Here is a 17,159-nt window from a genome sequence, read left to right as displayed (position 1 = left end):
AGGTCATTTGCTAAACAGCAACGACCATATAGAAAAAAAACTTAAAGCCTTGAAAATGCTTTTATTAGGGTCTGTTTGTGCCAAAGGAGTTTAAATATACATGATCTAACTGTTGTTTTTCATTTTTGTTCACACACATATACTTGGTGTTATATACGTATACACTGTCTGGCATCATGCGCTGCCTGCTGGTTGATGTTGGTTGTTAAAGATGTCTATCTATTAAGTTTGTCTGTATCTCTTGACATCTATCTATTTTGGCTTTTTTAACTGAGCAACAGTTATAGTTGTAATCAGATAACATGTTAAGAGTATGACACTGATTTAATCCCATGCGAAAGTTAAAAATTCCTTAATTGTAGCACTTATTACCGGGGGGGCTTTATACTGTAAATAAAGTTGATCTGATTTAGAGTTAACTTTTTCAGCACAATCTCATAGATTTCATGTGTTAACTGCTGCTAAAAGTATGGCCTACCACTTCATCTCTCGCTCTGTTTATGAGACTGATTTGAATGCCCCAGTTCTCTTTTTCGTTTGAACTTCCTGTTGGTGGATTTTGGACAGTCGGCTATATCAGGTACCCATGACAGATGTCTTTCAAAACCAACTGCATATATTCAAAGGTGCTCAAGATCACTCTAACAAAAAACTTTGGATCACGACAAGCTTTCTGCTCTATTATCCCAAGTGTTTGGTCTTGAGTATTATGTATGACTCTATACATAATTTGTTGCATATTTTTTTATCAGTCTGGACATAATTATATATATTATTTGCATAGCTGTTCTTGTGCTAACTTAATAACGCATAGTTTTCATCATAGATCTCACAAAGGACATACAGTACATCCATAATGCTTTTTATGCTTGAATACACACAAAGGGAAGCAAACAGCTCCACCACCATCACTCACAGTGTAGTCTGCGGACTTCCACCACGGCCACTGATTGGTGGGGTTCAGCTGACAGGGTGGGGGCAGAGCCTCTGCTTGACAGGTGCACAGCACACACAACATCATATGGGAGATCCACTGGCAGTCGCGAAATAATAAAAACATGTCTGTGAAATACTGAAATCACGACATCCAGTGGCCAACAGTAGACCTACACCTTGAAACAAGGGCTTGTTCACCTTTTTTCAAACCCACCCATTTTCTTACCTGCATAATCCACATAACGTGCTGTTTTCATAAGGAGTATTACGTACAGGTAACAGTGAGGACAGTGTGGATTAGCAAAACTCTATCCATATCTGCAACCTAAAACCACACCGAGGGCCCCAACAACCATCATGTACATTTACATTAATTTTCTTGCACATTTGACTAGTAGACTATCTTGGCTGTTGCACACGGAGCTAATTTTAATATGATTTGGATTTGCCTCCCTGGGTACTTGAGAGTTTTGAGATCATGCGTATGCTGTGATAACAATTTTATAACTGAAAATGCTTAACAAACTAGTTAAATTACTGGTAAATGGCTCTTGCTGCCCTTTAGGCAAAAAGAAATGCAGCAAGCTGAATTTTCAGGATGTGATGCTTATTGCAACATGGAATCAACTCCCTGTATCTTTAGGGCACACCCACACGAACGGGGACCTGATCTTTCCCAACAGAGTAACTTTTTAAGGGCTGCAACAAATTATCATTCACAGTATATAATAATCTATCAAAAATGTTCTCAGTGAATCAATTAACTTATAGAATGTCAAAACACAGTGAAAAATGGGTATCACAAGTTCACAAAGCCCCACGCATCATCTTTAAATTGCTTTTGCTAAAACCCAAAAGTTGTCCATTTAAAATGATTAAAAGACAACAAAGAAAAGCAGTAAATACTCATATTTGTGAAGCTGGAATTAGTGAATGTTTGCTATTTTTGCTTTTATTTATCAAAGTTGTTATTTACTGAACTAGTTTAAAAATTAAACAAGCACTGTACACACATGAACTGATTTTTACGGGGTTAAAAGACACTGAGATGAAGGGACCCCACATCACATTATTGTTGGCACTCAACATCAGCTTCCCAAAAACATCTTTATTAGAACAGGATAGTCATACTGTCAGTGTGATGGAGGAGAATGAAACTGGCGCTGTCCTGTTATTATAAACAATGTACACATAACAGCATATGACAAGTGTGTGTGTGTGTGTGTGTGTGTGTGTGTGTGTGTGTGTGCGTGTGAGATAGATTAGGTTGGGGTCAACTCTGGGAGTAAATCCATGAAAAGATGCATAGCGTGCCAACATGTTTTTAAAAGTTCTTTCAGGCTCACATAAGCATTTAGACTATGCATGATTCACTCTTTCCACAGCGACGTAGAAACTTTTCTTGTCATCCAAACAGTGCCAGCCGATTGGTCCAATCTCACAATCTGCACAGATGAGATACTTGATTCTCCCCACGTCGTTAGTGAAGCCCACATTCTCAAATGTGTACATGTCGTCCACAAACCAGTGGGCGGTCAGAGTGTCCCCGTCCACCGAGCCCTCTGTGGTGCTGAGGCCACCCTTTTTTCGCATGGATGGTAGGAACAGCTGGTGGGAGAAAAAAAAAACCCCAAAACCAAATGACATAAAAACACTTCTGAAAGAACTCAAAATCAGTAGTGCAAAAGAGGTTTTGGACGTTATGTAAAAGAGCACAAGTATTGTAGCAAAATGTACTTAAAATATCAAAAGTAAAGTACTCAATGCATAAACATTGCCCCTGTGCGTGTTATACTATCAAATATTGTCATACTATATTATTATTGCTGGTGCATTAATATTTAAGTATTATTTTACTCTTGTAGTTAGTCGAGCTGAAACTATTTACTACTTTATATACTGTTGGGGAGTTTCATGCATCATACTTTAGACATGTATTATGTTTTGAATGTAACATCTTTGATTGTAAATGAATTAGTAAGTCCAGCTATCAAATAAATCTATTGGCATAAAAGTACAATATTTCCCTGAATAGTAGTTAAGTGCCATAAAATAGAAATACTCTGTTTATGTACCTAACATTTGTACTTAAATGTACATAGTTGCACTTTAATACTGGTTTTATTATCCTGTAAAGCACCTTGGATGAAATTGTGCTATACAAAAAACATTCGCTTGATTTACATTACCTGTGGACAGACTAAATACCCCCACAACAAGATAACCAGAGCTTGAAGGCAGCGCCTGTCAGCCTGTCACTGCCTAATGTCATACATCATACCTCTTTCTTTGCAAAGACAGCCATCCCCGGGCATAGCACCTTGGATCCGCAGCGTTGACACAAGACAGACTTGCTGTTTTTACCGTCCTCAGAAACCAGGTCGGACCGGTCCGTGCTTTCTTTGGACTGTTGACTGTTGTCCATCTCTAACACTGACAAACAGCAAATTTACTTTGATGTATATGCACAAAAGGCTTGGGACACAGTATCTTTCACCAACCCAACCGGACTGAACCAAGAGACAGTAATTAACCGTAAAGGCTAACTAGCTTAAATTAGAGGGCTATCTTAACGAAAAGAAAGATGGGGCGCACACTGAGAGTGGACCGGAACTACGAGCCTTCGGAACCTTTGTAGTGCGGAAGTCCGTGACAAAGAAACCCACTAACGTTTACATTTTTCATTATCCATTTAGTATAAGTTATGGCAATCTTTACGCCGAACCACAGTCTGACATATTTATGTTAAAGGATTACCAAAATGTCCGTTAATTTTGCAAACTATAGTACTCATACTAATTGTACGCCCCGCCCCGTGCTTTTATGCTAACATGTATGCTAACACTGAATTCAACAGACTAAAGATAAGACAAACAACTACATTACACATCCATCAAACTTGGATACACACATTTGAATAAGGCATACCTAAATGTTGAAGTAGAAACAAGGTTGAATACGACAGTAAAATCGTAAGACAGACAGGTTAGCTAAGGCTATGCTAACATACCAGCTAGTCTTGAAATTTACCAGCCACGAAATGCTCTCGTTCAGAAACACATGGCTGTGATTTGGTTCCTTATTAAACATTTCCTCCAAAATATTTGTGTCTAAGCTATAACAACAGAGTTTTACAACACATTTTTATTCATAATGTTTTGTTATACCTCAGTGTAAAATACTATACAAATCAGTCCTTCATTATAATGCTTACCTTAGTAAAAGTACAAAAGTATTACCAGCAAAATGTACTTAAAAACTACAAAAAGTAAAAGTGCTCATTATGCAGAATGCCCCCTGTCAGTTATATCATTACATTATTTATTTTTCACATTTTTCTGTAAGCAGCATTTTAATTTAACTATAGCTGTCAAATAAATGTAGCTGAGTAAAAAGTATAATATATCCCCCTCTCTCTCTATATATGTTCTGTTTGTGTAGCGTTGTAGCGTAAAGGGGGCTACAATTTATTCCTACAACCTAATTTCATTGTGCAGCCCTGTGTTGTAAAATGACAAATACATGTATCTATCTATAATGTAGTGAAGTAGAACAGTACAGTAACAGTATGTTACAGTAGTAACATAAAATGAAAACACTCACATAATGTTCAAGTATCCCAAAATTGTTCATTAGTACGGTAAATGTACTAATATATAATATATATATATATATCTACACACAGACACACACACACATATATATATTAAATCTAGGTTAAAGACACATTTTTATTCACTGCCCTTTTTGGCCCACTAATCTTTCACTCTGTTATCATGTACATAATTGTGTATTATTAAATTATTAATAATAATTATTAATTATTATTAAATAAAAAAATCAAATGCAGTATAATGGGACAGTATAAAACAGGATGACCATGGTACATGCAAAAGTAAGTTGGGACCCTAGATCTTCCACCACCTGCCTGGCACCAACATCACAACACCACACTCTTCCTGGGAGATGCAAAAATCAGTGTCCAATATCACTTTAAACATTCAGTATTCCCTATATAATACACACTCAAAATGTTAGTAATGATTTTGGATACAGATTTGGCTAAATTACCATGTTTTTGTTTCAATTGTGCAGCATCACAAAAAACTAACTTGATGACATTACAATTACTGACACTCAACGTGCCAGGAGGGTGATTGAAAACACTTCCAGTATCCCGACTGCCCCGTGGAGGATTTCTTCCCGTAGATGTAGTCAAAGCCTTTATGCTTTGCCTACACTGATGCTGCAGCTTGTCCTACAGCCAGACACCCATGTTTGTTAATGGGGCAGCATCGTCAGGGGAGCTTCTGCCAGGTGAATGGAGGAGGCAGGTTGCTGTAGACAACAACCCGTTGGAGCCATGGCGAGGGCTGCAAACGCAGTCCAAAATGACCTGAAGTCGTACTTCCTGACACCTTAGGGTCTTGAGCCCTGGTGAAACAGTCATTAGGAGAGGCTGTTTGAACTAGTGATGTATAGTTTGTGAAAAACAATCCACGCACAAACATTGTTAATACAAAAACTTTTTATTCACAGTATTTCTCTATATTGTTGACATTTGTTGTAAATCAAAAAAAAAAATAACTTTATACAAAACAGCAGCTGTCTTTTATTTACAATCGTTTTGTGCCTTAAAGAGCATCTGGTATATTTTAAATTTAACTTCTGATTTATGCTCCGGGTTGACTTTAGCCAGCATGTCCGGAATTATTGCAGCAAACCGAAAGTCCTCATTGTCCCGCTGCATAAATTTATGTCTCTCTGGGTCCAGGTGCGCCAATCTTGTAAGAATTACATCATCTATGGCGCGTCTCTTCTTCCGAGTTGAGGTGCATGTCGAGGGTGAAGGGCGGGTGACATGATTTGATAGAGGGGAAAACAGGTCTGGATGGGTTGATCCGGCGGCGACAGAGGTGAGTAGAATAAGGGGAGATGATGAGGGATCTGGGTGAGGTGATGAGTCAACAGAGGGTGAAGAATATGTCATCTCTGCTGAGGATGGTCCAGAAAGCGATGGTTCGGCAGATGAGTGTGGTGATGGGGAGAGGCTGCCCGGTGTCGAAGATATGGGTGGATCAACACTTGTGTCGTCTGGGGTGCAGATGATTAATGGTGTCTTCTGGACTTTACTGATGAGCCCTGCCCCGTCATCCTTAAATAAAATACATTTGTAATTATAATGAGGCTGCCCCATAAAACACCATGTGATAAAGGCAAGTACACCGCCAGTTATGAAGTGTTTTTTTTTTTGTTTTTTGTTTTTTAAACAAAGCCATTAACTATGTATACAGGTTATGTCCAGCCATTTATATTCATTAAGTGCCTCTCTGGTATGTAACAAATCAAATCCTGCTTATGTAAAGTCTTTATGAGATGCAACTGCATGTCATGATAAGCAGAACAAAGACAATCAAAAATGACTGGAAATGATAACGGATATAAAACAGGGTAGATGACATGTATGTGAAATGAGTACTAATAGTGTGTGTGTATACACACACACACACACACACACACACCAATACAAATACAACACACGCACAATTTTGAGGTACTTGTACTTGAGTATTTTCATTTTCTGTTACTTTATACTTCTACTAGCTATATTTCAGAGGGAAATATTGTACTTTTTATTACACTACATTTATTTGACAGCTATAGTTACTTGTTACTTGTAAGATTTCACATAAACACCATATGATAAACCTATTTCAGATGTCTATGGTTTGTAACCAAAGAGTCATTTCCCCTCAAATTTCTCACATGATTTCATTTCAATAACTATACCAAGAGAGGTAAAATAACCCCAATATTTCACACAAAAAACAAACTGATTTGTGTATCAGGGCCTTGTTTTTGCTTCCTCCCCCTCCCATTAATATTTGCATGACCCCTCAGATTTAGCTTGTGACCCGTTGGATTAGTAACTGTATATAAAAGTAGTTCAAACTTCTTTCACCACTGTATACAAGTATCGTTAGTATGGAGTTGGGCGCTGGGACACGGCTCTAATCGTCCCACAAACATGGCGTCTTCTTTGGTCCATATCCGTTACCACTTCCGGTCTTTTTCGTTTACTTTGTTCTGCCTATCACAACAGGTAAAGAGTTGTTACAAACTCATTTTCCTTTTTATGTTGTGTGGCGACTGTCTGGCAAGTAATAGAGACCACACTCGCCATTAAAGACACACGAAATAAACGCCAATAGAGATGAAGTAAAGGCTTCACTAATGGAAACAGTAGTAAACACCGACTTACCGCCAAACTTGTGTAACGTTACTGTAATAATAAGCGTTACTGTGGCTTACCTCCAAGTCACAATTATTGTCCACCTCTCGATGTTTAACGAACTGGGACAGCCATCCCAGCTCCACCAGAATCGGCGGGGACGCTTTGTTTGCACCTAACGTTAGGTCACCAACGCTACGCTTCCCATAAGTCCTTTCTTTGGCTTTGACGAAGCGATCTCTCATGTTCTTCCACGGCCTCAGACAAAATGCCTCTTCCTTTCCCAGTCTGGTGGCTATCTCTTTCCATGATCTGAAGGCCATTTGAGTGTCCTTGTGGTCTCTCAATGTGGTCATACAGGTGAACCTCTTCAGCCAGTCTACCTTCGAACTCGTCCATCATCAAATATAAAGCCCAGCGCGGCGCGCGGCGCGCACACGACCCCGCACCGCGGCAACTAGCGAGCACGACGCAAGAGGCGCGATGACGTCACGTTTGGCGCGCGCACCCTCTTGCCGTGGACACTGCGCCAAGCATAGACAATAGACGAGGCTTGAGTTTGATGTGGTACTAATCCCTTAGACAATGTTTGATTGATTGGATACAAATTACATCAACAGAGTAGACGAGTTTACTGGTTTCTGAGTTAGTGGAGTGCATGACTGTCAAGCCTTGAAGGAAGCATGTTATCTCAGTGCTTTCTAATCATGTCTGATTTATAGTCCCGATAGTCTGGCATTTTGATACAATTAAATTATGTATCAATTTATTTTGGCAAAAGAACATGCCAGGGAGTATTTTCTAGTGACGGATGTTATTACAGCTGTGAACACATCCCACACATCTTTCTGCCACTGCTCTCAGTGATCTCCAAACAGCAGCTAAATTCCAGCAGATGAGGGAAATGAAAAGGAGCTGTTGTTTAGCCAAAGTGTATATGCTCAAAACATGGTAACTGTTGATCTCTATAATTCATTACAACAGTTTTAAAGATAGAACACTATTGTAAACACAATTTTGTATGGTGAGAGCATGATAAGCAGTAGACCATGAATCATGTTGTCAACGCTGCTGATGTGACATCTGCTTGTACTGCCTGAACCTTGAACATGAACAGGAGACTATTGGACACCATGTTTGTACATGTGGAAAATAATTTATTCCAATAATTTTCCAAGATTACCTTTAATAAATATTTATGTTTACATTTCAGTGAAATGTATGATTTATCACTTTCTACACAGGACATTACACAAAATCAAGAATACACATTGTTTTAGTCTTTGTAATAAAGCTTGAATAAGTTGATCTAGAAAAAGGGAGTCTTAAACAGCAGTTGATACAACCTATCAATGGAGTTGTAAGTTCAATAATGATTCGATTGTATATATGGCAAGGAAAACAAGAAAAGTCAACGTCTGGAAATCCTTGAAGCTCCCTTGACTGTTAAGATAGGCCGTTTTATTTAAAAACATTTCCATTGGCCTAAGGCACAGGAATACTAAAAGTTTATATCAATCATACATGACATTTTAAACCCCATATGGTGATTTAAAGTTTTGAATTTAATAGTATACACTAAGGTGCATTTGATATTTACACCTTTCATTGCATCTGAAATCTAACACAAAAGAGAGACCTCTAGCTGACAAAAACACAATTTGACCTATCCAGATCTGTACATTGTGCGTAGCCCAGGAACTATTACTCTAGAAATGAATCAATGACGGGTTGTCTAACTGAAAAAGTATGGCAGGGGAGTTCTTTTAACTTCAACATTTTAAGCATCTTAGTCTAGCAGCTTTTCTGTGCCATTATGTAATTTGAAAATCATTAGTTTGGGACTTTTTCAATTAAAAACAAATGCATCAAAATGCAAAGGAACTTCTAAAAATTTGAGCATAAAAGTTCAAATAAACAGTTTAAGTATCCAACCCCTTAATTGTGGGAAGAATTCCATGTGCTACACAAGACACATCTATAGATCATATGTATGGGATTTAAGCTATATGTTCCTTTCATATTAATGTATTTTTAATTTTATTTCATTGGAATTTTAGAGTATTCACTGGGCCTTCAGAGTACAGTTCATGTTTTATTGCAGAGCGGGCATGGGTGGGTTCGTGGTGGTCCCCCAGACAGCTGCACAATCAGTGTCAGCACAGTTAAAAAACATCTGGTGACATCTACACACTAGGTTGAGTGCAGGCTGTCAAGCACCTAAACGGTCCCGGACTGCTCTACACCTTACTCCTGGTGGACAGTACATTCATCCTCTAACCTGCATGGAAACTGGGAGGGAGAAAGGGAAAGGTTTACAGTATGTGCCCTCTGCTACAGCACAAATAATACTCTCTGTACCCTTTGTGCAATGGTAACAGACTATGGCGAGGTTGGGGTACTAGTGAGCTTCTAAGTAGTAACCATAAGTTACAGGGATATATGATTTTGGTTAAAATTTTGATCTTACTTGAAAATGCAGATTTCAAGCTTCATAATTATTGAAGAAGTAGTGCCTGTTGAAGATAAGATTCCATCTGTAGTTTAATGGCTAGTTAATGCTACTTTATTGGAGCAAAAAAGAGCCAAACAGAAAGACCACCAAAACCCAAACAAGATGTTAGCAAATCAGTACAGAAGGAGCAACAAGTGACTATATTGAATTCCAGCAGCATTTTATGTGTGTGTGTGTGTGTGTGTGTGTGTGTGTGTGTGTGTGTGTGTGTGTGTGTGGTGTTTGCGGGACTATAAAGAAAAATATGAGTAAGTCACAGTCAGGCTTCTCAGAGTAGAGTGTCATCTGTGCATCCTCCCTCAAGGCCGTAGCGGAACTCCTGCAGGTTGGAAACCCCGTAGAAATGGATGAACGCCGCTGCCACGACCAGGACATGAAAAATCTGATGAGAATGGAACTAGAAGGAGCGAAAGAGATGTGTAAGTATTGGTTTCATTCATTATCATTTGCCTGTGTTTGTTCAAACAAAGGGGAAAAGAACACATCCATTGTCTACAGCTGTGTCTGAAACTGCTCCCTTGTCGACTCATTCCCTACAGTGTAAAAAGCAACACTCGTGTACTCTACAGTAGACCCCAACCGATTGTAGTCGGCAAACATTCACCGATTACCAATATGACGGCAGATATAGTGAAGTTTTGAGCTGGAATCAAAATAGACCTTTTCTGTGTGGATCGTGCACCGATTTTGCACCAATATGCATATGAAAAGGTACTCAGAAGGCTGCTTTCTTAAACAAATAACTTTATTGACCACTTTGGTCAAGCATCGAGCATGTCAAGCTTGTCTGGTCCAATCTGAAATCAACTTTACTCATTTATTGATCCGACAGTTCTGATTTAAGTCAAAATGTAAACAATTTTAGACTGCATTTTATCTAGGTACAGCTCCTCCTGCTTGGGTTTAGACAACATGTAACATTTGAGAACGTTGGCTCAGATTATTGTATCAAAAGTAGAGTAGAAACAAACAATACCCCGTTCGAAAGTCTCATATTTTGAGAAGCAAAAGTGAAGCCTTGCATTATGATAATCATGTAAAAATGTCTAAACATGGCAGATTTCTCCACTCCATTATGGTGAATATGTAATGTAAACACATCAAATACTTACCCAGATGTCACATTTGCCAGGAAAATAGCGCTCAGGGATCCTGGCTGCATACAGACCAGCACCAGTGATATACATGGCACCCATCAGGTAGAACCAACCCATCTGGCCGACTGTGGTGGCCTTAACAAAGCCCTCCTCAATGGTGAAGTGCATGGTGGGGACAATGCCGCTTAGTCCAAGACCCATAAACACACCTAAGAGAAGAATTGGATTTAAAATACTTTGTGTAATTTCAACGTCTACATTTCTAAACATTACACGGCAAGAAATGATCATTATTTTAAAATAATTTTAGACATGCAAACAAAGCCACAGCACGTTATCGGTGTTTCCTCTACTCTGCAAGAAAATTACCACCACTTCTCAGAAAAGGCAAAGGTAATGACTGATATGTGATAAAACAATAATTGGAACCCAAAGCACACAGCTGCATAAGCTTACAGAGAAAACACAGTATCTAAAAAGCCCATATTATCCTCAACCGGTTAGCACCTGCTCTTGTAGGTCTGTGACGAGGTGTAGAGAACCGGTCCCACTGAGCCACTATGATGGCGGCGATGCCAAGGACACATACAATGGTGAGGTAGATAAGTCGAGGCTGAGGGGAACAATAAAACGAGTAGTACAGCCAGGGCACGAAGGAGCCCATGATCAGGAGGGCAATGCCCGAGTAGTCAAGCCTGAAGAGAGGGGGTGACACAGAGACAACAGCTGGGTGTTTGGCTGGAAGATCTGCTGGATGCAAGAAAGCTGAAGTTTTCTCATGTTTCTCAACACATGTATTTCCCAAAAAATGCTGTGGATTTTTGATTACAGACATTTTTACAGGAACATCAATATCACTTTGTCGTAACAGTTGGCAAATTTCTACGTCCATTCCAATTTCATACTCACTGTTCATGTAGGGCATACTGTACACAGACACAACAGCATGCAGTAAACATAAGTATTTCTGAGGCTGTAGCTCTTGATGCTATAGCCATAGTGAATGCACTTATCTAGCAGCTTTAACCACAGATTAGTTAAAAGTACTTCACAATACCTCACATTCACCCACACAAAAATGTCAAAGCTGCAATGGAAAGTGCAGGCAAGCTCAGCAGGAGAAGTTCAGAGTTCAGTTTCTTGCTCAAGGACATTTGACATACGGACAGAGGAGGGGTCAGGGGTCAAACCACCAACCCTGTGGTTACCGGTCATTTGTCTTTTGATTACTGCAGCAATTACACATCAGAGCCAGAAACATTTTCTAAAGAAATTTTAAAAAGTCACACTCTGAACTCCGAAGAGGGTAAGGAGAGATGGCACCTCATTTAGCAATAACGATAGTGTAAATTCTTGCAATGAATCAAATTCACTAATACACGTCACTGTAGCATCAGCATGTAAATTTTGGCTGAACTATGGACCATTTTATGGGTGTATTCCTCAGTAATTGCACTGAACTCTAGATGACTAGCTGGAGCTACATGTACAGTATGAAGAAACCTATGGATGCCTGAAATTAATCTGATGCCTACTCCAGGAGCAGTAAGTCTAAAATAGGAAAATACTTTGACAGTTACAAATTATACTTTTAAGACGTACTGTGCATGTATGTGTATGTGAGAAACGGTGTTTGACAGTAGGAGGCCTTACTTGGAGAAGGTGCGAGACACTTTCTCAGAGTGGCAGTAGACGGTATGAAAAAGCCAGGAGAAGCTGAGGCAGAGCACAGCTCCCAGGAAGAACATCCCGAACACCACTTTCTCTTGCAGCGGGGCCATAAAATACATGTTGGGCCGCAGCATGGTTAATGTGCCCAGACAAATGAATAAGATCAGCCCTGAGGGAAAAAAAACAGGCCAGTTTTACTAATAGCCGACAAGAGGAGAGACCAGAGCTATCCAGTAAAAAATATATATAGTTAAAAAATATAGGTCACAAGTCATTAAACTAACACGTCTGGTTGTAATCAAAATTAGAATCTGCTGCTAAAACCCTACGATTTTAGGAATGCTACGTAAGGCTTTTTACTCTCACCTAGCAGGTGAGTCCAGATGTTTCCTGTTTCAGTGTGAATTCTGAAGATACTTCCAAAACAGGCCCGGAAAGAGGGCATCGGGGGTCGATGTCCATGCAGGAGGTAATCATTGTCCTTAAGCCAGTCTGGCAGGACATGAAAAGGAATGACTCTCCAGCGCCCCTCCCAAACCTGAAAAGCAAGAATTAGCTTTCACTCACATTTACAATTACTATGTGGCTTTCAAACTGAAAGCCAAGACAATTACTTTACATGCAGTTTAAATACCTAAAGATGTTACACACTGATAATCTTCATTGAGATTAAAGTAAAATAGACATAATGTATTTTGTGTTATGAGTAGTTGGCTAGATCTTTTTGATCAGGCTTCTTCTCGATATCTTTATGTGTTTTGATGCTATTTTACTGAGCAATAAGTTTTCTTTGTTGTAAGCTGACATTTGTCTCCCATGGTAACTTGTGTGTATCTTTTACAACACACACGTTTGACGACGAATTGTAAAAAAAAAACGGCATATGACTCAGTCAAACTACACAGCGATCACAGATTAATCCCTGGTTGTTGCAGTTTACCCAGATCTGCGACTGTATGTCCATTAACCTCACTGCTAAACCACAGATTTCTTCTAGACCTGGTATACACCTCTGAGATGAACAGGGTGTTTGAACAGTTTCAGCTCACTTAACAAGGCTGATAATAATGGATTACATCTATAGTGCTTTATCATGAATACTCAAAACACTTCAGAGTGAAGGGGGGGGGACTCTCACCTCAACCACCACCAATGATGCAATATTTATGCTGGTTCAACATAAGGGTGCAGGGGCAAAGTTGTGTAATGTCATAAGAGCTTTTATTTTCCTTATTCTGTCACATTTGAATATTTACCAACCAACATTTAACAATCACAATCAGCTTTGTCAGACTGAGAAAACTGAATTTATTGATGAAAGAACTAACTACATAATTTATAGTATTATAGCAATACTTTTTTATTACCTGTGTTCATTCTTTCACACTAAAAGGTGAGTTTGGGAGCAGAGAAGTGAAGCCAGATTGGATGCGCTGACTTGATCACACCACCTTCAAATTCAGGTCTATTTTAGGTCCCCGCATAAACTTTTGACTGGCAGTTTAGCCAAGTAAGATCTGGACTGGTGCTGTAAACCTATACAAGTTGTGTGTTTATTCAATTGAGAAGAAATGTTTACTTTGTGTACAAACTCCTCCATCTTCTCCATGGCATGGTGAGCCTGAAGTGGTAAGGTCAGGACCTCTCCCACCTCATCATCCTCCTCTTCCTCGTCAGCAAGCATTGCGGCTCCCTTTAAATAGATCACAAGAGAATACTGAAGCTACTGAGCCATAACAACGTTTCTCTGGAAATTTTCTGAAACAGTCCTACCTCTGGGTGGATGCCTTTTGATGCTGCCTGTCGCCCCTCTCCCTCCTCCAGCAGTGGCCCCAGCTCCATCAGCTCAACATCTGGGACAGGGCAGTCCTCAGAGATCCCGCAGTCTGCATCACTTGCAGACCCGTTTCGGCCTGACATAGGGAGACTGCCTGATGACCCACTCACAGTCTCTGTATTCTGCTTCAGATGGTTCAGATGGATTTCCTCCTGAGCAACCAGAATCACAATCAACCTTACTGGCTAACATAACATATACAAGAAATTTGACTCCAGTTCTCAGTAGCTCTCAATATACTCTGCACTGCAGAGAACAAATTTACAGGAAGACACAAATATAGACATAGAGCTAACAAAGACAAGGAAACATAAACATGATGCTATTATATACAGGCAAGAGGTGGAAAACAAACAGTTTCATACAGATTGTTACTGTGATTTGTATATAATGTATACAATGCAAAAAAAATCTGGACTAAATATTAATATAAATATAAATAGATATGGTGGCCAATATACTATTGGCCGATAAATGTAATGATTGACATTGTTCCAATAATGGAATTTAAGCTGATAATTGCGTCCAGTAATGTGGAGCCATTTTACAAAAGCTGCGGACTAGATTTCAACTGAAACCTGGTTCTGAAAAGGGATCAGATCTAAATAAGTGAAAACCCAGAGTATTTTTTTAAGGTCAGTTCTTCCAATGTTTCTTCTATAGCCTATAATTGCTTGTCAATAAGGAGAGACGGTCTGAAGTTAATTAGCCTACATATTTTGTCCTATTTTGCAATTGCAAGATTAATTATCGGATATTGCATTGGTTTCAGCCACAATAATCAGATTGGTTATTGGTGCATCACTGATAATAAGTTGCCCTATATACAGAGATGGTTTTATGTGCATCTACTGATGGATACAGTAAATGTACAGTACACACAGTCTGCATAGCCTTACATATAACAATTAAAGGATATTATGTACATGCTATTGTACAATGTGTATATTACACTGTAATATATAGTACATTAAGGTGATGTAGTACTGCACGGTTATCGCATATTACTTAACATTTATCTAACCCCTGATATAAAATGGCTGGTGATTAATCTGGGTCTCAGATGAAATCCGTGTTTCATCTATCAGACATTCACAACAAGAGAACAAAGGAGCGGCTAAACTTATTTAGATCTATGCCACCAACCACAATTATCGGTCGACAATTACAGTAGGACAATACACCTGATATGAGACAAATTACTGACATTTGACACAAAGCGGCTGAAATAAATACAACGTTTAACCAAGTTACTGCTTAGTAAAGCCACACGGATGTTGATTAGCACAGCGTCAGACGGAACATGGAGTACAAAATGTAAACAACCGCAAGATACGGACGACTTAACGTAAATTCGTCGTTTCTTTACGGTTTGGTACACTTGATAGCAACTTGCTAAATTAAAATTTAACGAGCGCTGATTTAAGTTAGCAGGTCACGGATCGCTCACATATCATCTTGCTAACGTTACCCTTTAGCTACCGTTAGCTAACGTTACCAGTCGAACGGACGACACTGCTCTGTGAATTAACTTGCTAGCAGCAAGACAAACGTCTTTACGACAGCGCCAGCATATAACGTTATCTAGACAGCCTACTGTACTCACATCTGCTAGAGCGATTTCATTAAATGGACATAAATTACCTGACAAGGTAGCCTTCAAACCAGGAAGGTGAATTATTTATCGTTATGCGAAACACAATCCTTTCCGGAAGTTTAGATCTCTTCCGTAAACCTAATCCCTGCCCTTTTATCAAAATAAAAGCACCTATACACACGTAGAAAAACAAATATCTTTACATACTTTGATCAGCAAGCGCCTTCATTTGTTTACATTTACTTGATGTATTTAAAAAAAAAGGATTTTCAACATGTAAAACCGGAAATAATTTATCCTAAAAAATGTATATATTAATCATATCAAAATGCATTTACTATAGTGTGTCTTTGGGAAGATTATATCTCAAAATGCATTCAAGTATCTTGCATTTAAAATATATATTATCAATGTACCACAAACAGTTAAACAGTTTTCTGTTTAGAAGGTATTTGAGACCATATGAAGATGTAGTCTAATGCATTTTTGATGGAATACATTTCAGAGACAGAAAGCACAGCAACAAATCTTTTTGAAATGCACTGTGGCCAGAAATACTGTACAGTACTTGTTAATTTTTTGATCCAGTGAATAACTTGGGGATATAATTCCCAGTGAAAGTCACAAAAACAGAAAAGAGACTGATGCATGGGAATCATCAAAGCAGAGAATGAGAAAACCACATGGGGTTGGATAAAAGCCTCTATTCTGGCAGCCTGTCATGACAGATGGCTGCTCGATAATAAACTTACACGCTTGGAGAAAAAAAAAAGCGCCCATCTTCACAGACATTAGATACAACACCGGACACTGTTAAAAACCTACATGGTGATGGCTTTCTGAAATACAGTCACTATACTCTGTACCTCTCAACAGTGGGTAGAATCACAGACTTAGTTGCTCTGATGTTTTTATATTGTGTCTCAGAGGGTAAGAACTACCTAACTGTACATACTGTGTGTCAAAGGTATTAAGTGGTGAACTTCACATTTAAAAACCATAAATAACTGAATAGAGAAAAACATTGATTTCAGTATGTCTGAAGTTCACATGACAGTTGAAAAACTTTCTCAAAAAAACTTATTACATAACTAGTTGCCTTACTTCCATTAAGCCTTTTCTTTCATAAATAGTCACCTTCAATAAGAACACACCTCTCAGGTGTGCACACATTGCAAAACCAGGTAGAGATGCCAAAATTAAAACTGAACATAAACAATAGGCCTTTTTAACGGCAGGCATTTTGACCTGTCAAGCAGGAAAACCGCAGGTGT

At 38.9% G+C, this 17,159-nt stretch overlaps 3 protein-coding genes across 6 annotated transcripts; all 3 read right to left on the bottom strand.

Annotated features, from left to right (window-relative positions):
- Window positions 1-1,862: 1,862 nt before the first annotated feature.
- Window positions 1,863-17,045, bottom strand: adipor1a (adiponectin receptor 1a). Of its 3 annotated transcripts, XR_006380435.1 has the most exons (9): window positions 17,023-17,045; window positions 14,225-14,440; window positions 14,031-14,144; window positions 12,818-12,989; window positions 12,434-12,620; window positions 11,288-11,475; window positions 10,796-10,989; window positions 9,849-10,080; window positions 1,863-2,182 (listed from the first exon to the last, which is right to left on the bottom strand). XR_006380435.1 is itself a non-coding variant. In XM_044219679.1 (8 exons), exons 2-8 carry the CDS (start codon window positions 14,369-14,371, stop codon window positions 9,952-9,954), a joined length of 1,131 nt encoding a protein of 376 aa, XP_044075614.1. In that variant the 5' UTR covers window positions 14,372-14,440; window positions 17,023-17,045; the 3' UTR covers window positions 8,305-9,951. The 3 variants fall into 3 exon arrangements, 2 of the variants coding, with proteins under 2 accessions (XP_044075614.1, XP_044075615.1); XM_044219679.1 differs by lacking the exon at window positions 1,863-2,182 and having other exon boundaries at window positions 8,305-10,080; XM_044219680.1 differs by lacking the exons at window positions 1,863-2,182; window positions 17,023-17,045 and adding an exon at window positions 15,933-16,056 and having other exon boundaries at window positions 8,305-10,080.
- rabif (RAB interacting factor) lies at window positions 2,025-4,054 on the bottom strand. Of its 2 annotated transcripts, none has more exons than XM_044219700.1 (3): window positions 3,947-4,054; window positions 3,218-3,369; window positions 2,025-2,544 (listed from the first exon to the last, which is right to left on the bottom strand). In XM_044219700.1, the coding sequence occupies exons 2-3, from the start codon at window positions 3,359-3,361 to the stop codon at window positions 2,296-2,298; spliced, it is 393 nt and encodes a 130-aa protein (XP_044075635.1). In that variant the 5' UTR covers window positions 3,362-3,369; window positions 3,947-4,054; the 3' UTR covers window positions 2,025-2,295. The 2 variants fall into 2 exon arrangements, with proteins under 2 accessions (XP_044075635.1, XP_044075624.1); XM_044219689.1 differs by having other exon boundaries at window positions 3,865-4,009.
- On the bottom strand, window positions 5,447-7,617 carry LOC122886935. The gene is made up of 2 exons (XM_044219683.1): window positions 7,249-7,617; window positions 5,447-6,091 (listed from the first exon to the last, which is right to left on the bottom strand). The coding sequence occupies exons 1-2, from the start codon at window positions 7,522-7,524 to the stop codon at window positions 5,549-5,551; spliced, it is 819 nt and encodes a 272-aa protein (XP_044075618.1). The 5' UTR covers window positions 7,525-7,617; the 3' UTR covers window positions 5,447-5,548.
- Window positions 17,046-17,159: the final 114 nt, after the last annotated feature.

This window comes from Siniperca chuatsi, linkage group LG2 (genome assembly GCF_020085105.1).
Source record: "Siniperca chuatsi isolate FFG_IHB_CAS linkage group LG2, ASM2008510v1, whole genome shotgun sequence".
NCBI lineage: Eukaryota > Metazoa > Chordata > Actinopteri > Centrarchiformes > Sinipercidae > Siniperca > Siniperca chuatsi.
Note: the sequence above shows the minus strand (reverse complement) of the source record. Positions and strands in the feature narration are given on the sequence as shown.